The sequence below is a fragment of the Rattus rattus genome, chromosome 2, assembly GCF_011064425.1.
Source record: "Rattus rattus isolate New Zealand chromosome 2, Rrattus_CSIRO_v1, whole genome shotgun sequence".
NCBI lineage: Eukaryota > Metazoa > Chordata > Mammalia > Rodentia > Muridae > Rattus > Rattus rattus.
Window position 1 is genome coordinate 85,869,721 of NC_046155.1, and position 25,013 is coordinate 85,894,733.

The 25,013-nt window shown below is 40.0% G+C and overlaps 1 protein-coding gene across 3 annotated transcripts in view; it reads left to right on the forward strand.

Moving 5' to 3' along the window:
• Sox6 (SRY-box transcription factor 6) overlaps positions 1 to 25,013 on the forward strand; it is a 540,795-nt gene that overhangs the window by 334,352 nt on the left and 181,430 nt on the right. Inside the window, exon 6 of one of the 3 annotated variants that reach the window (XM_032892841.1) lies at positions 8,275 to 8,292. The exons of the other annotated variants lie outside the window; for them this stretch is intronic. Coding sequence (XP_032748732.1) covers positions 8,275 to 8,292 — 18 coding nt within the window. The remainder of the gene's footprint in view (positions 1 to 8,274; positions 8,293 to 25,013) is intronic. 3 annotated transcript variants of the gene reach the window in all.

Genomic DNA, 25,013 nt, shown 5'->3' on the forward strand with positions numbered 1-25,013 from the left:
CACCAATCGCTGACTTCCGTGCCCAGGGACTCCTACTTGGTTATTCTCATAAGGACCTAAAACACAGTGCAGGTGCTAGTTCCCTACCTGGCTTCCCTCTTTCCCCGAATGCTCTGTTCTCGAAGTGATGGTGCCCACTGTTTTCTGCTTTAAGCAATCAGAGTACTCAACTGGCTGGGCAGGAACTATGACTATGTATACCTTGAATATTTGTTTATAAATGAGATTTTCTTGAATTTCTACTCGTTAATTTATGGTAATTTCTTCTTCCTTTGGGGAGACTTCCAAAAACCAGAAAGAGACCTTGGATGGCTAATGGATTAAGAACACTTTGTGCTCTTGCAGGGAACCCAGGTTCAATTCCCAGCATACAGATGTTGGCTTACAACTGCCTATAACTCCAGGTACAGGACACCTGATCTCCTTTCCAGGCCTCTGCAGACACCAGGCATGCATATGGTATATATGTATATACATATATATTTATTTTTTACTATTTATTTATTTTTGTGTGTATATGAGAGCACTTGCATTTATAAATATATATGCAAAACAAAACAGAACTGCCTAGGGGTGAATCTTTTGCCACCTTACCAATAAAATTAGCAAAGTTCATTCATTTGGTGATTTTTAAAAATGTGTTCAAATAATAATGTGCCGGTGTTTGTTTAGATTTAATGTGCTATAATGAATATTTTTTAATGCCCTGAGTTGTGAATTTAGGGACATTGTCTTCTTACCTCCTTTTATGAGATGATGCATTTGATTGACAGCCAGTGCCTTTTGTACATGTTCCTATAGAGTAGAACTTGAGAGTTACATCGAGATTCACAGACGCTCAGAAAACTAGAGCTTGAGGCTTATTTTTTTGTCTGTTATACAATCCAACTTGTTTTTCTCCAGATAAGTCCAGAAAGCTTCTGCTGTAAACCACATGGCAAATTACTAAGGTAGAAACTTAATATTTGGCTCCAAATAACATGTTTAGCCAATTTCACATAGTCTTTTGGATGTCTTGTAATCAATAGCGAGTAATTACGGGAGAACTCCTGGATTCCTTTAGCCAGCAGCAAATGCATGAAGCAGCCCCTCTGAACACATTTGGATCCAGCAGCACCACGGTTTCTAATTACACCACTTTGCTTGAGTGTAGACATCTCGGGCTCTCCTTTGTACTGTCTGCTCTAAACATCTTTTGCTTCTTTTGAAGTCTGTGTGATATACATGCAAGCAATTAAATGCCCCCCCCCTCCACTGCAGGTTGGAGACACAAGGTCTTCTTAATTAAAATTCTAACAAAAGCTACCGGCAAAAATTCCTACTATATGATTAAGGTCTAAAGTATTATGATACATTAGACTCATTGTTAACTGTCAGGATTAAAAGAAATCGATATGTTGGGGTAAGATCAGCTGAATCTAATTAGTGAAATCAATGTTTATATAAAAGAAAATACTAAAGTTTAATAACAGGTTCTGCTTATAAATATAAAACTGGCTAAAATTGTTCTTTGTTGTTACTTCATTGACCACATAATCATATTTTAAATTCACTGTGTAAGAATCGGAAACTTCTTTCTTGTAGTTAATTATTATAATTAAAACACAAAACTTTAAAATCATATCTGGTTTCAGAAGTTTTAATTATGAAAGATTCTTAAATGTAAAAATAGTCTCCAATTATAAAATATTCCCAGTGATTCCATTTTTAAAAGGCTAATTTTAGCAAGAGCTATGTACCAGAGTCAGAAAGGAGGCAAACTTGGGTAGAAGTAAAAGGAACTAAAGTATTCTTATGCAATTATGATTACATTAATATGCATTAGTCCATCAGTGATATAGCAAAATTAAAATGGATACATTTTGATATACCATGAAAACAACATATCTTACCTTTTCCTTCCTGATTGCTGTAATGAAAATAAACATCACAACCAGTATGGAGAAGAAAAACTTTACTAATTACAGCCTAGATTTTAAGTCAAATGAAGGTCATTAGCAATTTCCTGGAAGCCCCTCAGATTGCTTACCAGGAAATGGTGGCTAGCAGGACATCTGTAGTTCTCCTGGTGGAATTAGTGAGAACTGGAGTTTTAATGATGTGTGTCAGATGAAGGCTGATGGGGGTGGGGTGGGGTCGAGTCCTCTAACACAGTAGGTAATATTCTTTGAACAGAAACATTTTTTAGATTTCATATTAACATACAAACCTAGAAATGAACATAGCCATTAACATGCATAAGTTCGCCCATACTTTAATATATGCCTGTAGCGAGTAGGTCACAGCAACAGGGTGCATTGTGACCGAGGGATCTGCATGTGGAGTGGAGCTTATTGAAAGACGCTGCTCTCAGAGGCTGGCATGATGATTCGACAACACTGTTGGGTGGCAAATTCAGTCTCATCTTTCCATCTCCATAAAAGTGAGAAAAATTGAGTGCGAAACACCTTCCAAGACATCAACCTAAGTCTGACTTACTCTTTGTCTTGATGAATTCACAGAGGTGGCATCAGTCATGTAGAGACTTGGAGCTTAGCTCTCCTTATGATACTTAAATGAGTGGTTGGCTTCAAGTGGGCTAGAATGTCTGAAGCATTTAATAATGACAGAAACAGAGGCATAATACTCATTCATTCATTCATTCATTCATATACTAAATTATACAGAAAGGATGTTTCTGGTTGGTTTCCAGTGGCAACAGGAAGAAGAGTATCTGGTAACCGCCTCTTGTGTCACAAGTGATCTTATAGGAAATGAGCTAGTATATGTAAGCCTGAGAAGGAGACCTCGTAGGCTAAGACACCGACATTATCCTACACATCTGTCAAGTTTACAATGCGGAGTGTGCTGTTAATGCGCAACCCAAAATCAAGTTATTGCTAATTAAAATTAATTTCAAATAGGTTAGACCTGGCAACATTAACCCAGCTTTATTTCCATTTTGCTACATTACAGTTTAGTTATTAATGACCTCCCAAGCCTTTTGTAGGATTATTAAACTATTATGTCTTACTCAAAAATTTAAGTGATTTCCCATGTAACTTTTGTTGTTTTTGTTAAAATGGGATGTTCACATTTAGTATTTCTGATACATAGTTAGCAAATGGTATTTTGTTTTTAATGTTCATTTTTGTTTTGTTTTGTCCTTGTTTTTTTGAACAAAATATTACTCTGTAGCTCAGGCTAGCCTAGAACTCACAGCGATCCTCTTGCCTTAAGATCCCTGAGTGCTGAGATTATTGTTGTAAACCACTTCTCCTGACTTGGCTTAATTTGTTTTGAAAATAACTGTGGTAGATGAAATTTACTATGTACACCTTAACACACAGAGATTTTAAAAAACATTTTAAAATATACTAACATTCACTCACCTCAGCTCTTTTCATTTGAATAAGTTACATGCATTTAAGATATACATTTGTGGAATTCTAATCCCACAATTCTTGGAAGAGAAACTGGTAGGGCGTTACTAGTCCTCTGCAGGTGCGTCACACCACAGGCGTTTTCCTAGTTTAGGGTCAGCTCTTGAGCTCACTCTCAGGGGTCATGGCTACATCCCACAAAAATCTGCCACATGGCAGGACCTCCCGCAGTCCTAGAATTTAGGATATTTGTCAGTACTGAAAAAGCAAAGCAAAACCAAAACAGAGCCTTTTTGTCCAAATGCTGTGCCTGTGAAAAAGGCCTCCGCAGTGAACATAACTTGTACATTATTCTGTACATTAAGTTTTTTTTTTTTTATCAATGTTGGTCATTGCCACTGAATGCATATTTAATGCACTGGGGAAGTTTGACGCAATTGTTTGTGATTCCCCTTCAATTCAAACGTCTACATTAAACTATTGAAAAATAAAACTGGAGAGTTTAGCTCGCTTTTAAAAATTCACTGACTTTCTGAACTCTGGTAGTAGATATCTATTGTGTCAACCGAGATGAAATTAGCATGGGGACTACAGTGTAAAGAATACACTTCCCGAGTTTAGTAATATAAAATAAAACCCCTCCTTGAATACAACCTTTAAGAGGGGAGACCGTCAGCCACACCACCTCATGTGGGGTCAGTGGGAGACACTATAACTGAGTGTACATTTTAGCTACTTTAACTTCAGATAAATTATTTTCCCTTGAGCCTCTTTTCAGCACTCTGGCATTGATTACACCCAGAAATGGACTAAATAGTCCAACACAAGTTGGTAGCTCTTAGGAAATCCGTTCAAAATGACAGAAACCACAGAGAAAAGGCCCACGACGGACTCTCTTCGTGATTGTCCAGACTGTTTTAAAGCCCAGAGAATTTGGGTACTGAAAAAGACCTCTAATGCTGAAAGGGTCTGAAAAGAAGAAAGGTGCCGGAGGGGTAGAGTTTCTGCTGACCCATGTTTTATTTCTCCTTTGATCATAAGCTGGAAGGAAAGGACTTGTTTCACAGAAATGGCTCAAAATCATTTAGATGGTTTGTCCAGGAGAGGAAGGGAGGCAGATGCCGGCAGGGTTTGGTGCGGGGGTGGGATTCCACAGGCCTTCTGAACCAATGTTCAGTAGCCCAGCCAGGGTTTTCTCGTAGCTACTTGTTCTGTGTGCTTTCCTGGTATTCTTAAACATCTCTCTGTACAAGAGACTGGATCTAAATGGGATCTATCCATGCCCTTAAATAGGTTTCTTGACGTAATAAGAGATTTGTGTTCTTGCAGTTAAAGCAGAGAGTTTCATTCCTGTTCACATTTGTTTAACCAGATTCCCATCACAACAGGTGCACAATTATTTTTATGAGTAAAATATTATCAGCCTTCAAAATTAGCCTGGGCAAAATGCAGGTTGTCTGATTAAATAATCAAAGGTGATACTTAAAATACATTTGATTTCCACAGGAATTTTAAAATGGTGAGCCCTGATCTCTTCCTCCGGGTTCAGAGGGAGTTACAATTGTTGCTAGTGTAGGCAGTGCTTGTAAAGTCAGTGCTTTGTGAAGCCAAAGCACACTCATCAGATAACAGCTCTGGTCTGATCCTCTCACCTGTCAGTGAAGCGGTGCAGATCACAGCAGGTGACTCTCTCCCTTGAGCATTATTCAGCGTCTGAAGCCTAACAGTCTAGAAAACTAAGATCCAGTGTTTGCTCATTTAAGTTCAATTGTGAGATATAAAATTAAACATATATTTCAGCTTATAAACTAAAATATGTATATATCCACACACACAAAAGTTACAGATTATTTGGGTGAACAGTCAAGATGCCTAAGTGGCAGAATACAGACCAACCCTACCCTGCCCCTCCTGAACTGAACAGGAAGCATCTCTGGGTGGCAACTTAACTGTGGTTTTAAAAGTACTACAACCGTACAGCTGTCAGAAACCAATTACAGGCAGGTAACTGTTTGTTTTCATATCTAAATCTGTTTGTCAATCAGGAGTATGCAATGAATCAGGAGAAGGGATCTCAAACACAAACCACAGAGTAAGGCGGAGCTTCTGGAAGAAGGCCAAGCCACAAGAATTAGGGCAGGAGTGGGGTTGGAACCAAATCCACACGTGTGTGCACATGGCTCCCGGCTTTGACCACATTTTCCAAATCCAGTCAGAAGCTGAGATGATTGGAGAGAACTCTCAGTTTTCTGTTGGGAGTAGACTCATTTTAAGGTTTGTTAGAAGCAGTGTGGTTACCGAAGGAGAGAGATTATAAATGAAGCCTGCAGTTTGTTATTAACCGAGGACACTTTCAGTGTGGGCTCATCCAATCTTAAGCAGAGGCGATGACTTGTGTGCTGGTTTGGGAGTGTATGGAGGCATACCTTTGGCTATCTTGTGAACAAGTAGGTTTTTACTACTTTGACTTTAGTTCACAGAAACTTACTTTCTGTGCCTGTTTCTGAAGCATCTTGTTTTAACTGGACACAGTCAGTGAGGCCACCTCTACTGTTCTGATCCTCCGCCCTGGGGCTGAGGTTGCGAGACAGTGAGGCTCACAAAGAGTGCTTTACACATGTCTGTAGGGCTGAACACGGGGAACCTACTGAGAGCCAAAGTTTAAGTTGGTAGCATCACGAGAGAGTAAATAGAAGTTTATTAAGAAAGCTAAAGAAAACAAAATGGGCATAGCCATGCTGCGGTTTTGCTAAAACATGGGCTTTTGGATACACCAAGAACCCTGGATTTCTGTTCTACTGCTTACTGAAAGGAGCCCTTTTATTTTTCCAGGCACGGCGTGCCAATGAGCCTTAGACTGGAAGCATGGTGCCTGTTGTCTAGCCCTCGCTGTGCACCGTGTGTCTTTGTGCTGTGGCTAACAGGCTTTAGGCTACCCTTTTAGGTGGATGTGGGAATGTATGCTATGCAAAGCCTTGTTGCTTGTGCCAGGTCTCTGTGTAAATTCAGTTTGGTTGTCAGGAAACAGGAAGAGATCTTTGTGATCTGAAGGAGCATTCTCTAAAGACTTTCATCTGACATAGCATCAGAAGTAACTGATGAGCTTCAACAAAATAGTAGATGAATTAACACCATCCCTTTTCAGTATAAAGAGTAAAATAGCAGGAAGGACCCTGAGGAGGCACTCTGTGTTCTGTTTCATGGAGAAAATAGGAGGTGTGTATGTGTGCGGGCACTCTCCTTGTGTCCTGGAGCAGGACAGAAGACGACTGACTTGTGGGAGTCGGTTCTATCCTTCTACCATGTGGGTCCATGGGGTTGAATCTGGGTGATCAGGATTGATGGCACCTTTATCAGCTGAGCCATCTTGCCAGTCAGAACAACCCTTTTTCCCATTGAACCTAAGGTAAGAGCCCAAATGGATCCTTAGAATTCCTGTCCCCCGTTCTCCTGGTTTTCAAGGTCTGTGTTTGTAGCATTTCAGTCAGCCCACAGATCCCCATACCATGCTTATTTGGGGGCTTATATGATTGCATATTTCCTACTGTTCAGGCAGGATTGTTTATTTTGTGTATGAATGCTTTGTCAGCATTGCCTGTGCAATGCATGTGTGTAATGCCTAAGGAGGCCAGAAGAGGGCACTGGATCCCTTGCAACGGGAGTTAGAGAAGGTTGTCAGCTGCCATGTGGGAACTGGGAATCAAATCAGGTCTTCTGCAAATTCAGCTTAACCACTGAGCCATCTCTCCTGGCCCCAAACTTCCTCCTAAAGACTTACTTAGAACCAAGAGCAGAGAACCTGACAATAACAAGAGATCACATTAATCACATACTGTGTCACAGTGCATTGTGTGTCTTATCTCACACAATCCTCAAGCCAGGGCTGTGAGGTGGGTAGCATTACTTTTCTTTTACTGAAGAGAAAGAAGGGTTCAGGAGGAAAGAACAGTTTTCTTCAGACACCAAGAAAATACCAGCCATTACAAGGTTTGAATCAAGGTCTATGTGCTGCTAAGCCGCCATCCCTTCTGCCTGAGCTGCCTTTCTGCAGTTTGGTCCCTGCTGGGCCACCCAGACACCACTGGGTCACACCTTTTCCTGTGCTTCTCAACTCTTTCAAATTAGAATTTGAGCAAGTCAGACAGATGAACAGAGATGAGCAGCCAAAGAGACAGGCACCATTACTACCATCCTGGCTATGACCTCACAGTAGGAACTATGCACTCACTTGTTTGAGAATTTGGAGGTCATCTATATACTTTCATATCTACAAGTTTTCATTAAAAATCTCATGAGTGTAAACTCTTTTCTGTTAGGTTGATCCTCCAGGTTTGATGTGCTCAGTGTCCCTTAGTGTACCCACACCTTTGGGGTCTCTGGTTTGCTGTTAATTGCAGCATAGATCTGCACTGTCTCCTTGCATAGTATCATTCTACAGTAGACTCTGGCCTTCTCAGCTGTCTGATCTGAAGTTCTACTATGTAGGATGTATGATATGTCAGAAGAACAATAATAGAGCACAAGCCACAGACACTCTGGCTGCTGGTGAGGCTTCTGGGCTTTTAGACTTCTAGCACAATGTCATATGGACTTCTGTGTTTACTGCAAAGCCTTATGAACCATGAACAGAATTCTAATAACAGATTGCACTGTGGTTAATTATTAAGTTAAAACTATGAGAAGCAGTTAGAGAAGATTGCCATCTTTCTGCAACAACAACCCTTTGTGGTTCTGTTCCAAGTTCTCCTATCACACCAGGTGCTGTTAATTATTTGGTTCTTTGAATCTTCATATTTGTAATGTAATTTTCTGCTCTCTCTGAAGATATATTTGAAGTCATTTTTAGCCTCTTTCACTCAGCAAAACAATAGAATTGCTAGTGCTCTAGGAAAGACCAGTTTGGGATCCAAAGGGAATCCAGAGGACATTTGTATTATGTAGAACAATGAGAATCATGTCATCAAATTGTCTGCAGCAATTTCCATGACAAGAGTTTCAACTTTGAGGAGGTGAGAAAGCAGAGCCAGACATGAGTTTAGAGGCATGGATTTGACACCTAGTCACGGATCTGGAAGTGGAGATAGCTTGTACTGATGGAGAAACAGCTTAGCAGCCTGGGCTCTTGGTTATCGTAGCTGAGGCACCTGAGGACCAAGCAGAGATGCCCAAGGACACAAGTTAGGAGAATCAGAACACACTGAGTCATCTGGGAAGCCGTAGGTTAGCTAATGGGTGAAAACGAGATCCTGGCCACAAGACACAGGGCTACAGAGTGGCATGTGTACAGAAATTAGCACTACAGGAGGGAAAAGTACTCACTGCTTACAGTGTTTGAGTAGTGTGCCTCTGACCTTGTGGTAAGGTTTCCCAGTTCTGGCTACCTACTATGTATAGTTAGAAACCAATGTTTAGACCTAGATAAAAGGAAAGGTTTGGAAAGGTTTTCTAGAAAACTTTAGATCTGTTACCCAATAGAGAAACTACTAGCATTATATGGCTATTTTATATAAATTCACACTGATAGAAAGTCACCAGAATCAAAACTTTGTTTCTCAGTCACATTTTAAGTGCTTTACTACAATACTTGGATAGTGACCATCATATTAACCAGCAAAGAAGTAGAACATGTTCATTACCTAGAAAGTTCTGTTGCATAGCATTGATGTACAGTATGAAAGTCCTCTTGGCAGTGTTGCTGTATGGTCTGAAAGTCATTAGAAGACATTCTAGCACTATCTAGGTGGAGGTATATTCAGTGAGGTTTCTGGAAATAGAATTTTGCTAGAAGGGTTCTATTAAGTGAGACTAGTTCTGAAATTGGTGCTCATAATGTGTATTTACACAAAGATGAATTTCATTCTCACTGGAATGCATTGTAACTGGATATAAAGCTGTGGCAGTGGAGTAGAGCCTTACCCTCGCATGAACGTGTGTATGTGGGGACACACATTGACTTTTCTAAGTTATCTTCACAATAGCTGATGGGAAGTCCATTTCTGCATCAAAAAAAAAAAAAAAAAAAAGCAAACTAGACAGCTTCTATCGACCCCTGTGGTTTTATTGTTCATTGTATCTAATTCTGATTTTGTGTATTTAAGGAAAACACTAATGAGGAAGTGAAGTGCATAGAATATTCATTTTTCCCTTGAAAGTAAATAAAACTCCAAGGCAGAGAATGTTTGTGGGTCTGATCTCCTAAATTCTACCAACTCGCCTTCCTAACATTGAATAGAGACATTCTTACACATGGTACTTCTTCCTCTCCCTTGTCCTTGTTGATGTGGGGTCACTTATCCTAGATTGGAGGTCTAGAAATAAAATAAGTTCAATCTACCAAAGCCCAGCAGTACCCTGAAGAGATTTTAAACAATGAGGATGTCAGTGTTAAAAACAACTTTTAGGGAAAAAAACCCTCAGAACTCGTTTGCTGAAAGCACTGCTTTGGTCTTTGGTGAAAGCTCTTGACAGACCTGAGTACCAGGCTCTCAGAAGCAGAGGGAATGGGACCAATATCTCTTGCCAGGGCCAAACTGGTAAAGCACAAAATAGAGACTTCATAGAAAGAGTTGTCTGAAGAAAAGAACATTAAAGCAACAGACAGACACTGTACCATGCCAATAAGAGCAGCAGTAAGCGTAGGAAGGAAGTGCTCGCAGCAAAGTAAGTTACTCTCAGCACTTGCTTGGCACCTCGTGAAGAACAGCACTTCTGTGTTGGTGAATTTCTAAGCTGAAGAAACAGGAGAATGCTCTTCTAGTGTAGCTTTTAATAGCAAACAGACCACAGATACAGGAAAAGAGCTACAGAAACCAACAGGCACAAGTTTGGAAACATTAAATGAAAAGTGCAAAATTACATATCTGCTGTATAATTTATATAAAATGACAACATAAAACAACCCTGTAGATGTCTCATATAAACTCGTGTGGCTACAGTATGAATGTGTTGAACTGATAAACATTTACTATACGCCAAAGCCTCTAAGTAGTTTTTGTTTGTTGTTGCCATTTTAAATAGAAGCAGGCTGTGCTGCAGGAGCAGAGGAAACAACTGCATAAATGTGACCACTCAGTGACCGAGCTGCAAGCGGCCCTGAGACCCCTCCCCTCTCTGCTTCACAGTAGCTTTGGGAGTTGCCTAGCCTCCTCACACTGTCCCTTCAAAAAGTGTGGCTATTGTCCTCCTCTTGAAGGAAAAGTGAGAACAGCAGAGTCAACTGTGGGTTGAGGAGTTATCTTTGTAGAGGCAGGCAATTCCTAGTGCTGTATCGCACACAGCTCTTTAGGGACAGCCTGTAATTCCCATGCTAGTTCATTCTTCTATATTTTCATCAGTGCCACTCATCTGGCCACATTCTTGTGTGTGTGTGTGTGTGTGTGTGTGTGTGTGTGTGTGTGTGTATGTAGTGTAGTGTATACACATGCAGAGGCCAGAGTAGGCTGTTGGCTATCATGCTTTACTACTTTCCATTTTTCCCTTGAGACAAGGTATGTGATGAACTGGAGCTAGGCTGGTGACTCATCCTCCTGTCTCTGCACCCCAGCCCTGACACTGCAGGGGTTGTTGCAGGTGCATAAACCTGTCCATGCCCTGGGTTTTAACATGGGAACTAGGATCCCATTCATATATGTACAACTAGTGCTTTTACCCACCAAGCTTCCGGTCCCATGACAAATACTTAGGAAGAAGCTGTCGTGTGCTAGCTATTAGGATGTAAATGTAGGCCCTATCTGTAAGAGGCCCAGCATCTACAACATCCAGATAACAACTGATTTAATTCATGCTTCTGGGAATGTTAAAGAGGAATTGGTCAAATTGTAATTTATTTTTTCCTTCAAGAAAGTAAGAGGAGTGTGTATTAAAGAAGTCATTTAGGTTTCCAGAACACCACCACATCTTCTTCAGTGTTTCAACCCTGGACGGCTAGAGTTCCTATTTCTCTCTAGCACACATCTTGGTTCTGAGTTCCAGCTACATACAGCCAACTTTCTGTCATTCACTGTCATCCGAAAACTTTACATTCGGCATAGGTGGAAAGGTGCTCCTGACTTTGTTTCCGAGTTGTATCATGCCTCCATCTTCTTCCAGGGAATGGCAGCTCTGTCTCAGACGCTCCATCACCTCCCTAATCCTCCTGAGCCTGGCTTTGCAACACTAGTCCCAGTAATATGGATTTCAGTAGTGACTGATTTCTGGGTTAGGGCGATGGGAGACAAGGAACATGATCAGAGAGGTCTGGGGGAGTTGGTATGCACTCCCTCACATAAGCTCTCCTGTTTGATTTTTTGGGGTGGACTTTGACCTTTAGATGACCTGACATTCCAGGACCCATCTTATTGTTCTCTGGGCTACACTGCAGCCAGCCCAGGAGTCCAGTGCTGTCCCTTGTTGTTCTATGTAAGTTCTACCCAAGGAGAGATTGGGGCCCATGTGAAACCTCTTGCCGCTTTGACTTCCTAACCTGTGACTACCCTTTGTCCTTTGTCATCAAATACTGTTTTGTGATGCAGTTGTAGACCACATTTGTTCATCCAGCTCTCAGTTGATAGCTGCCATTTTGCCTTCCTAGTATCTGTGTGCATGGTTACAGCTTCTCCATGTGCTCATGTTTTCAAAGAATATTTTTTTGAGAATACCTGAGCACTGCATCTAGGTCGCTCCTGTACATTCCTTTCCCTTTAACTCCACCCATGTCTCTCTCCTCCCAAGATCACAGCCTCTTGTTACTGTTGCATCTGTATTCACACGTATATACAACCTACTGAGTCTGTTTAGTGTTTGTTCATGTAAATGAATTCCCAGGGCTCACCTTTTGGGAGTGGACAACCTGTCAGCATCTTGTCCCTGCAGGAGATGGACTTCCCCTCTCTCAGCAGCCACCCTCCCACCCCCTGCAGCTCTGCCTACTCCTAGGTGGCCCTTCAGGATGCTTCTTCACTCTTAGGTGAAGAACATAGAAGACATCCAGCATGACTTCACGACAGTTACTCCTGGCAGATATTTTATATTTATATGTAGGAAAGCCAAGGTTCTAGAAACACACAGATAACTTGTTCTAAACCACAGAGACTCAGGAATGTGGAGCTCATTTATACAATCTATTTGTTCAAAATCTCTCTTAATTTATTTTTTCAAAATTCCTGCTAAAATTCAAATCTGAATAAATATCCTTTGTCTATCATCGATTTCTCTTAAGAGAACATGGTTTCTGTAGACAGAATACCTCATTCAGCTCTCAGCAGCACATGCACACATTTCCTCAAGGTGACAACTATATTTTGTCATATAGCAGAAATATTTCTCATCTGGTTATGCCCATTATTTTATAAAGTCTACTCCCAATTGGACTCTAAAAGTAATTTATTCTACTGCTTTATCAAGAAGTTTTAAATGAGGCCAACCTGGTAATAGAGCGTGAGCTTATTCTCTCCCAGGCATCGGCGGGCATTGGCGGAGCTCAGTGTCGTTGCTTTAGTTCATATTAATACACAGCGCTTTCACCTGACATTGCTTTCACAGTATCAAGGCAAATGTCAATACAGTGAAAAGGAAAAGACAATAATTTTATAAAAACAGGTTTATATGTGTATTTTAGGTATCTGACTTTGTTATATCCATTTCATTCAAACTATGATTAATCTCCCAAGACCAGCCTAATGGAAGACCTTCATACTGGCTCTAGACTCTAGCATCTAGAAGGAAAGCCTTGGTATAATTGGACATATTTTTTTCCTCATGACTGCTTCTGTCATTTGATTGGCATTTCATTGATAGAGTCTATGGTAAACTTGGGAAACTCAAATCTGCTAAAGTAAATAAAGCATCCTCATTTCTTTTAAGGCAGCAAAATGGTTAGCAAAGTTGATTAGAGGGAAGTTAAATTGAATTATTGAACTTCAATTTTAAATGACAACAATGAGGAGCATGTGATGGGGGAAAGAATCTGTCCTGAGACCCAAGGAGTCCTGATCCCCAGGGCTGGGGACAAGGCCTGCTGTAGGCTGCCTGGCACACACCAGCCCTGGGTTCAAGTTCTGGTTCCATTCCTAACTCTGCTCTAGCTAACTAACTTCATGATACTAGCAATGACCCCTCCCTTTCTTGCTTTTAGTTGCCTTATAAAATGTGAGGTTTAATGATCCCTTGGTTCTTTCCAACAGTGATTTTATGAGTCTATGACTGGATAAGTAGGGTTTAAAAAAGACTTTGCAGTTACTTTTGAATAGGTAAGACAGGTTTCAAATTTATCTGCATCTGGCAACAGAGTGAGAAGCTGTGGGGAGTGCTGGGGAAGTGCTTTTGTCTGCATGAAGTTCCTTCCCTGTACACTCAGGCATAGGAGGGCCTGTGTGAAAAGCATCCTGGCTACTGAGAGCTACAGTGGAGACAGACACACAGACAGCACACCCACTCTTCCTTCTGCAGCTCTCCAGGCTGCTGCATATGGGCCTGTCTGGGACATTAGGGGCATGGTGCTTTGATGCTAATGAGAGTTCCAAAAATTTCCAGATGAAGAAAGTGTTCTCAGATATCTGTCTAAAAGAATAGTATGATGTTTGGGGACTGGAGAAATGACTCCGTGGTTAAAATGCTTACTGCACAAGAATGGGGACAGGAGTTCATATTCCCAGAGGCCACATAAATGCTGGAGAGATTTGGTGCCCCGTCGTGTAATTCCAACATTTGGAAGGTGGAGACTGGTGATCCTGTGAGAAGAATGGCTTAGCCAGCCTAGCTCTATCCATGAGCTCTAAGTTCCTCTGAAGCAGGCTCATCTGAAACACACTTCCTCAGAGAGACTGAGGAAGACTCCTGAAGTCAGCCTCAGGCTGCCTCCACATATACAGTCGTGCACAGGAATGGACATGGGCCCCCATACAGGCAAATCCACATACTAACATGATGTGGAAAGAAAGGACAATGTGTTTTGAATGAGATCTTTGACCCTCCTGCCTCTGCCTCTTCAGCATATACTACCTGTGTGTGTGTGTGTGTGTGTGTGTGTGTGTGTGTGTGTGTATGTGTGTGTGTGTGTTTTGAATTAGAAAGGCAAATAGGTTTGAATGAAGATTTCAAGGTCTGACTTCATATTCTCTGAGTATAGCATATGTCCTTCCTGTGTGGCCCATCATTTGTAAATTGGTGGAGAAATCAATAGCAACTATTATAGTTTTTTAAAATGACAAAATTGTCAACAATATTGTTTATGTTTTGATGTTTGGGATATATGCATTGTGGATTAGCTAAATTTAGCTATTAATATAATGTTACTATTTTTGTGGTATCTATGGTACAAAATGGAGATTATAGTTAACATAAGAGCTTTCAAAGCACTTGCCAGCCTTTTTCAGTGTTGGTTTATTATTGTGTCTGGTTGATTTTCATGAACAAATTATCCAAGATAGTGCCATCCTTCCTATCTCACTGTACTGCAAACTAAAGTGCTCACGTGGTCTCATTTGGTACCTGTTTAGGCAAGTTTAGACACCTTTGTGCCGGAAGATTGTTTCATTGTTTTCTCGGTTAGAGGGAATAGGACTAAATGAGTTGCTTCATACTCGAAATCACTTACTGTGCATTGTTTTATATCTTGGAAGATGTGGTGGTCTGGCAGGCTGTCTATTGCAGCTTTGATTTTTAATGATGAGATAAAGAAGGACATCACCCCACCCAGCTGATGACCTTGGATGTATGTTTGTTGAAACGTCACGAAACACTTGTCTTGGATTTTCCCGAGTGATCTCGGCTACAGTGGCTGTTGAGCTGATGTGTTGTATGGTGGAGATGGGCTGTGGCCGTCAGCTCGGTCGCCTGGGCCCTCACTTGCACTCAGAACTTGGATCGGCATCCACATAGATGCTTACACTTTGTGTGTTCACATATGACCACATCTGATATGTTGCTTGCCGGTATGCTGCAAAGACAATTAATTAAAACTTGGAAGTGCTTTTGCCTGAATCCAAGTATACTTTATCATCTAGAAAACATGTGGCCCCAAACTCCTGCCGTGTGAGTTTCTTGGGCCAGTGTTTCTCTTGTTTATCTTACACACACACACACACACACACACACACACACACACACACACACACGGCTGCTCAATTTTCTAGTTGGACTTGACTGATTCTTTGCTCAAAAAAGGATGTTAGAAAACCAAGTCGTTTCAAATGTTAATAGTTACAATTTAATTGAATTTGTTCTAGAAGGAAAGGAAAGGAAAAGAAGCCTAAGGTGCTGAGTATGTGTTTAGTACCTGGGTTGAAGTGATTCAGACATTTGTTTTTTTTATGTTTCTAGTCTTCAGTTTTTTTTAATTAATATATGTTTTAGTAATTCAGACCTTTTCATTTAAAAAAATGTGATCCCAGTGCCTCTTACACTTCCTTTCTTACTATGAACTTCACAGTGTGAAGCAAGCCCCAGGATCTGATGGAGCTGCATCTACAAAGCTGCAGTCCTGGCAGAGACATTGTTTTTCCTCCAAGTGTATTTAGTAGATTTCCTTTCTATTCTATGCTTGTTTGTTAGTACAAAGCCTTCTAAGCAATTGATCTGGTTTAGATCCATCATTACTGACTATTCCTTGTTGTGGTTTATACCGATCCCTCAGATGTCTTAACTTTGAGACTGTTAGAAGTCTCTGACAGGTTAGAACTGACGAGGTATGAACTTGAAAATGTAATTAGGGCTCAGGCAAGACACAGTCGTTCTTCTCTACTCATGTGGGAGTTACTTTTTGAGTTGGTAAGACATTGCATAAGTAGTATTGCTATTAATCTCCTGATATTTACTTATAGGACCTTTGGAATAATATTGGCATATGAATAATGTCACATTTATTTATGTATTTATATTTGCTTTATGTACCTAACATCAAACATAAAGTTTATATTAATATAATGCTATAAAATATAGGCATCTTGATAATCACTATATTTTACATGGGCAGCTTTCTATTGTCTAGTTCATTATTGAGTAAAACTATAAATCTTTTTCTTCTAAAAGGGGGAAATTCATATACTCTGAAAATTCCGGTAATTAGGAATGACTTTTTATAAGAATCCAGAGATTAGTTTTATTTGTGTTAGATTAAAATTCTTTCCAAAATCCATGACAATACAGAAGCTATGGAACTAAGATTATATAATCTGGTTCATTGATAAATTTAGTTTAAACATAAGTCATATCTGCCTACCTATGTATTCACCTATATATTTACATAGTGAATTTTATTATACATTCCTACTTATTTGAAATTATTAATTGAGCCTACTTATTTTATAAAATTCCACCATCCATATCTCAGGTTTGCATACCATGTGGATCCATGTTGTGGGACTGGGGGATTTATTCATCAACCATGGCTTCTATGATTTTATGTCTTTGATATTATTTAGAAAATGGTACTGAGAGCAAGTTATAACTGGAGCGTCCCCATGTCCAGATTACCAAGTGTCCTGAATCTCACACTCAGGTTATTGATATAATCTTCATGACATCTCCTTTCACGAAAGGAATAACCTAGCATAGATGATATGTTGTCCAAAGGACTTCACGTGGCAGAATTCCTTTCTGCAATAGTTTTTGAAGGCCCACCCACCTGTATCTTCTGTAGGTGTTAGACAGCCTAGATTGAGCAAGTTATGAGACAAATAAGGACCTTAGACAGCTTTATATATTACTGTTGCCAAAAAATGAAATTAGGTAAATTGTCTTTGTCGTGGAACATAAAAAATAAACATCAACTCTGCATGACAACTGAGTCCTCCTCGAATCCCAGCACATCACTGAGACAGAGAGAAGCTGCCGACACTTCAGGGAGAAATCACAGATGTTCTATGCATGTGTCAGTGTGATGGGAAATTGCATTGTCTTCAGAGAGTCAAAGAGCACTTGAGAAGTGTTTAAACAGAGACAAACTGCCAATACTCCATTCATTAAAATTCTTCTTGACTAGTAGAGTTAGACTCTCAGATGGGGTTGCGCGTAGCATAGAAAGGCTGGTGTGCACGGCGCCAGTTTTCTCCTGTGCTCTGTATGCTTCCATAAGCATGGAGAGTTTGTTCAGCTGATTGACTTTCTATAGTGTGTTTAATAAAGTAATAGATATACTGATGTAAAAATGTTAGGAAACACTGATATGGACCAATGTCTAGATCTAGTTAGGTCTAGATCACAATAAAGCCCATTCTTCCAATTTTTTAAATAAAAAAGAATTAATTTCCTCATACAAAGCATATTTTCTTTTAAAGCTTTCTAACTTTAACTCCTTTGACAGTTTTTTCCCTCTTCTGAGTAATTAAGAATTAGAACCTGGACTCTAGCTGCAGGGTGTTGATACATAAGCCAATTTTATTGGAAGGCATGAATTTAGAAATCACTTATGCAATAATATAACCCCCTTTAGCATGTTTGCCTTAAATGCTTAGACTATGTAAGTCATACATTACATTAACGGGACTCCATTAATGGCCCCTCCAACTTAACTTACAGTTTATAGTCATAGAATTATTTGACAAAACCGTTCAAATAGTTTGAAATTTAATTTCTAGTTATAATATTTTTTCTGACTATTTTCAATTTAGTTATTGTGTATTCAATCCTCTCCATTTATGTTTATAGATCTTAATATTATAATTTTTCTAAGTATATCTTACCTATTAATATTGTATTTACCAATAAAGTATTTAAAAATTTTAAAATACAGAATTATTTCTTGAGTACTACGTATAAAGTCATTGATAACTGGATGTTATCTGTATTTTTCTTTAAAATACAAAACAACAACTACAACAAAAAATCCAAAAACCAAGCCTGTAATTTCCTGGAGACTCGGAGAACAGACCAAGTGGCTTAGAGTAACGCCTCGACAAAGTGCATCCACATGATCTTGGACATGTTTTTACCTCTTTCTCATTCTCCCTTTTCCAAGTTTGTTGAACTACAGATAAAAGTATAACTAACCCAAGCACACAGTAGGGGCTGGGATCATCGTAAGTGCTCAAAAATACTTAGAAACCTAAACATGAACATCGTTAATGTTTATCTCCTTAAGTTACCTCTTTCCTTCTCTGATTCAGTTTGGTACTGCGTATACAGCGATGGAGATGGCCAGGAGGCTCACTTGGCTACACTGGTCCCCAGACTGTGAGAAAGTCACAGAAGGCACACGCATTCCTGGGATTCAGAACCATCACTCTGTGTTGTTAACTGCTGCCACTGCCCACTTCTAACTGTTTTGTAAACTCCTGTTTAGAGTTGGTTGCTAGGTCCTTTCAACTTTACCAAGCCAAGAAGTACCAGTCAGTGTAGCATCTGCATTTTTATCTCAGGGATGCTGGTGACACAGTCATTTCCACTGAGGAACTAGCACTTAGGTGGCAAGTATATATGGTAGCTGATGATCTTGTCCTCCCTTGCTATCAACCTTCCCATTTGGGTGGCACTATGATACGTTCTGACCTGGTCAACAGAGCAGGTTTTAAACTTGGTCTGGGAACCAAGAAGGTCTGTCTGTGGCTGTCCACAGCTGTATTTGGCGTTTGCATATTCTCAAATGCCATCCTAGAAAAGTGTACACTTAAAATTTAAATACTCTTCCTGCCTTCCAGACTTCTGTCTCTTTGGGATGAGATGTCCATCACCATCGAGTTGTGCTTTTCCCACCACATTAGTTGCAGTATTCTATTCTCTGTGAATTTCAAGAGTTCCTCTATCTTGCTTCTGTATTGCACACTCACTTATCACCATTATGTTAAAACATTAGTCAAAAATCATGCCTTTTTTTATTGATAGGACAATTGTAAAACCAGGAATATTTTAAAGTTAAGAAAGAGTTTCTGAAATTCTTTCCAAGCTCTCTTTGGAATCTACAGTCATATTAAATGATCCTTTTAAGACGTGAAATTTGGCTTTCTATGTACTTATGAATGAGTGCCTTATTATGAGAATATAAAGAAATTATTGTTTATAAGTTGAACAAACATACATTCACTTTTAATTTAATTTTTATAGGAAAAGGTTAGAAAATATTCTGGATATTTTTCTCATATTGTAGTTTAGCATGTTCAACAATGTCCTGTGAGAGGAGACCCCTGGTCACTTCTAGATCCGGGTTTGTCTTTCTTTCTGTCTCTGACATACATTAGTTCCTTTCTTCTGAATATGTGAACTGTGAACTTCTAGTAAGAAAACCTTCAACGGAGCATTCTCAATGTAGCGTCTTTGTAAAACAAGGATGAGAAAAATTGGGCAGTATTTGTTTTAACCAGAAGGTAGTATCAGTCAAAGCTGATAATGAAAAGAACATATGTATTTATTCATCCATGTTTAACTGTGAAATAACAATGGAAGGAAAAGCAAAGTTTTGCAACTATATGAGCCTTTACAGATTTATCATCTGCGTTTGCAGTTGGAGGGAAGCATGAATGGCTTGTTACCAGGGCAGGCGCTCAGCCACGTCATCCTGGAAACTACCAGCCATGTATACAAACACATATTTGCTCTTTCATATGCACTAATATATATATTATGTATACATATTCATAAAATCAGGGAAACAAACCACATAAACTAGAATAAAAACGAATGTTTCTACCAAGAATTTACTTACTGTGTGACAGGCAAGGTTGAACTATGTTAGGAGTTGTCCTGACTTACATCAGGAAAATTACAAATATACCTGGGAAATGTGTGTGTGTGTGTGTGTGTGTGTGTGTGTGCGTATGTGTATGTGTATACATGTATGCTATGTTAACATAAATTGTTGCCACCTCAGTGCTACCTAGGAGTTTTCACAGACTTTTCCAGAAGGTTTCCCCATGTGCTTCCCTCTTGGTTAGCACTTGTCTCAGCCTAGCATCCAGGATAGTAGCATATTTCATACTTGACACATGCAAATATTTGAGAAGTTCTCAGACATTCATGGGTGTTGTAAATATTGTATCTGGAATCTTACAGAATGTTGGAGAATGCTGTGGCCTGCATTATCACTGGGTCTGGGCTTGGGACTAGCCATATGTTGTATGGGGAAAGGAGGGTATGCTTCAAAATTAAGCAAGCCAGGCTGCTCATTTCTTGAGAAACTCTAGATCTGTCACTCAATGTCCAGATCTGTTTTTACATGGACACCCTGTCAAAGTTCATTGCTGAACTCTTTGGCTATTTGATTTCCTAGTACAGCTTTTAAACTTCTTTTACAATTACAACCCAAGAGAAGCTGCATATTTCTTCTCCTTAAAACCACCAGTTTGTGGAAATAGAGAGACATTTCAGTGATTAAGAATATATATTGCTCTTGCAGAAGACCCAAATTTAGTTCCTAGCACCCCTTTTGGGTGACTTGTAACTGACTGCAACTCCAGAACCTTGTGGGGGCATTTGTACTCATGTGCACATACAAATACATGTACAGAACTTTACAAAAATCTTTAAAAAGATAAAAAATATAAAAGAGTTTGGTTGTCTAATTTTACTACTTACCTAGCAGTAGTCCCTGGTCCCTTACAACATTGCTCTTCAGCTTTAGCTATTCCCCGATTGTATTTCCATTCTGCAGAGAGATAGTAGCTTTAACTCTGGACATGTGTAGATTAGAAATGAAAAGACTTGGATTCAGATCCAGCCAACTGCTTTGTGGGTTGGTCAAGTTATTTAGGTTCTCAGTGAAGTAGCTGTTCATCTGTGACATAGAGATAACAATGCCATATTTAGGGTATGGACTTAGTGCTGTAACACCAGTGATGTTCAGGCAATGCTGCTTTAATAGGGCTGTCTGTCTTACTCCTCCCTTCCTAGCCCTAGATATGACGGACTAGCCAAAGAAGCCAAGTCTGCAAAACTTGGTGATTGAAACAAAATGGTTCATTGTTCTCCACAAAGGAGCAGAGACTCCCATGTTTCTGAAAGGCAGGATTATTATTTTTGTGTGTGGGTTATGGAGGCATTGCCCTTACTGTCCATCACACACACCTAGCAGTACTGCCATGCCGCTTGTCTCCTACTGAAGAAGAGATGTGTCAGGATGCCTTCATTTCCGGACCCAAAAGTGATTGGATAATAAAGCACAATGGGCTGGTGCCCAGCTGTGAGGTCGGGAGCCCAGATGGCAGAGTTCCATGGATTGTTCTTGCTCTGTTAGGATCTGCAACATGAATAGACCTCAGTTGATCCAGGAAACACACTTCCTTTTACAGCCAGGAAGAAGGGAAGCTAAGGAGAGGTGAGTGTGCCTGGCATAGATAGGAGACTGGTCTTCATTTAGGAAGGACCCGGGTCTTCTTGTCTCTTGTTTAGTAGATTTGAAAGACATTTCAATTAGATTTCTTTACATTTTGAAAAGGAAATTCTCATATATTTAGCGGGGGGAAAAGCCTCTGTCTCAGTCTATGAGGACAGTTTCCTGTGTGGTGCTCCTGAGGTCATTCCTAAGAGCACAATTGCTGCATTTATTAAACTTTTTATTTACTGAGGAGTGGACGGGAGCATATGGGAGCCATGACAATAGCCGACTGAGGAGAAAACAAAGCAATTCCAGTGTTCTGCTGCTTTGAAAAAAGTCATTCAGGATTTGTGCCTATTGGTTCAGCTGTTGTAACCAAAGCCTGATAAGATAATGGAGGGCTTTGTTGTTGAATTTTTTTCCTGAAATCCTTTATCTTTATGATGGACTGGGGCCCTTAGAGTAGAAGCTTTTAAATTGCTGCTGGATCCAGGACTCAATTATCTGCTGGTGCCTTGGGACAGGGTCCTTTCTCAGGCAGTCATCACAAAGCAACTTTTATCAAGGAATCTTCTGGTGTGTTGTGGGTCTCCTTAGCTCACCCTGTTTATTTTTTGTTGACTTTTTGATGCCCTATTTTGTGACATTTAAAAGAAGATTCCATCAAAAAGGCCAGGGCTAAATGCTGTACTGGGCTTGTGAAGTAGCAACATCACAGCCCATCTGATGTGTGCAGGGCTGCAGCGGGAGAGGCAGCAGCTTGACCAGGTTATCCGAGGGCAGGAGAGATCAAATGTGGCTTTCTTTTATGATTGACATTGTATTTTTAGCTTTCTTCCCAAACAATGTCCATTTTAAAACAATTAGACCTGACCTGGAAATTGACTCGTAAAAGCTTTTCTTTTCAACTTAATTTAAAATCTTCCTGGATTGTTGGCTGAGATCCTGGATTGGTGTTACTTTGAAATTACTGTTAAGTGCTTTTTTAATCCTTCTAGTTCCGATGTGGAAAAGTCTGTCCTCATTGGAACCCCACTTCAGCGTCTCTATCCACCCTCTCCATCACACCACACATAGGCATTTGTAGCTGCAGTCTTATAATTTCACTGTGACTTTCTACCAAGTCTGTTGAAGTAACCCGCACAGGGAAACAGGCTGGTTAGCTTTGTTTCATGTTGAAGCCCCTTGGACTTCTTTAGTTGCTGCTGCTTGTCCTTGGCTTTATTTGACTTGGTAAATTTTACCTTAACAACACAACCCTCATTTCATTAGAAAGGAAAAGCATGCAGAGACATGTACAGAACTTAACTCAGTTCTCTCTCTCTCTCTCTCTCTCTCTCTCTCTCTCTCTCTGTGTCTCTCTCTCTCTCTCTCTCCTATCCTCCTACCCCACCCTGGGCCTTTCCCCTACCTTTTCTTTCTCCTTCCCTCTGACCTCCCTCCCCATTCTTTTAAAGTGTCCTTTTCTGTCTCCCACTCAACTGCTGTGCACACTTCTTCATTTTCTTCTAAAAATTTAGCTCTTAGGAGAGCCATGTTCTGCTTTGCGACTAAGTGCCAAGGGGGTTATTCACAAAGATTCTTGTGCTCTAGAAGTCATGAGCATGGGGTTATTTGCAAAGAACAGAGGCAAGTCCACATGCAAAGTGCCCTACCCTGCCCTGATGGCTCTGCCCTGGAGCCCTTCTCAGCCTTCCAGTGCCCAGTTTTGTTTTGTTTTTTTCCTGTGCTACCAATTGTAATTATATGGGTTTCATATGGGCAAAATTAGCTGGGAGATTATGGCGCTAACTTTTATGAACTGATGTGGGGGAAAGAGCTTTAAATTAATCTTAAATATGACTTTTGATTTCTATTTTAAACCAAAAAATAAATTAACTGTTAAACACAAATTCTTATATATTTAGTGTTTTTTCCTTTGGTATTGAGCTTGAAGAGGGATTTGTAAAAGTTATAAAATAAATGATCTATTTTAGTTAATTTTTCCGGGTTCTACAGATTCTGACCAAAAAAGGCTAGAGGGGTGATTCTGAACTATTATAATAAAAGATGGTATTTGAAAACTTTTGATGAGGGAAATTGCCACCATATTTACATTTAAAAAACTGTTTCCTCATTTACACACTATTGACTTCCTATTGAGGCTCAAAATTTTAACTACAACTGGTAAAGAATTCAATGGATCAAATTCAGTAAATCCAAAGTCACTGGAATAAAGGCCCCTCAGGAAAAAAAAGTGTCAATTTTAAAGGTCTTTCCTAACTGAAGACCATTTTGTGATAGAGCCAAAGGTTAATAAAATCAGTAGTGAATGTAGCAATTTTACAGATAAGCTATTCACAACAAGTGTAGTTACTTGAATAAAAAGCTAATTCAGTTCTAAAATGCCACATGCAGTAGCAGTGAATAGCTGCTTTTAGGTGCTTTCCAGAGGAGGGTAAAATACAGAATCGCAGCGCGCTCTTCTCTCACTGCGTCCCCGGCCGCCTGTAAATTGCTGTGAATGGGGCTGTGGGCTGACAGGCTCTATTAAGACAAACTGCCTTTCTCATCGGAGAGATAAAATAAATCAGGTGTTTAGTCAAATTAAAATACTTCAGCTGGAGCAGGCCCCGGGGAGCACTGATCCACCTTACTAATCCGAGAGAAACTCAAGACAGATGTGGTTTGGGGATAAAGATGACCCCATGGAAGAAAAAAGGAAAGAAAGGAAAAAGAAAGGAGAAACCGTGCTGCAGCTGGCAGCCCCATCTCTGTACCCGGAGGATAGATACAGTTAACGGTGGCGCGCCAGGCGCACCCTGTGTGTGACACACAATAAAAGCCGGCGCGCTGACTTGTACAGAAGCTTTTTTTTCTGGCTCCCTTCCTGCGGTTTATGAAACTACCTCTGGCTTTGTGTGGGAGGCAGAGGAGGCTATTTTCTGGCAGTGCGTCTGAGAGAGTCATTTTAAGACAGTCTAAAGATGTGAAACAGATGACTTCAGGCAACCGATGACCTCTGCTGGCCCGCTGAGATGGGGCTCATCCCAGGCTCCCGTCTTATTTATTATTTATTTATTTACGTATTTATTTAATCTAAGTTGATTTGGTCAAATCTCAAAGCATGATTTAGGGTAAGATTTCCCCACATATTCTTAACTTAATTGAAGAAGCATCTTACAATCATCTGCCATCCCTAACACTCCTGACTGTACTTAGGGGTCCTGTACACCCCTTTGGCTGCCTCGTCTTTCAGCCACTTTGAGCATTCTAGTTTCTCTGTAATGTGGAATCTCGGTTCAACTAAATGGGTCTGGGAATGAAGTAACTTGGATTCTCAGGTTGGCTGGATCACTATGACTCACAATTGATATTATTTTTATTACAGCAGGGTAGGTAAACACTTCATTAATTTAAACAGAAAATCTATTAGCATAGGTTCAAATACT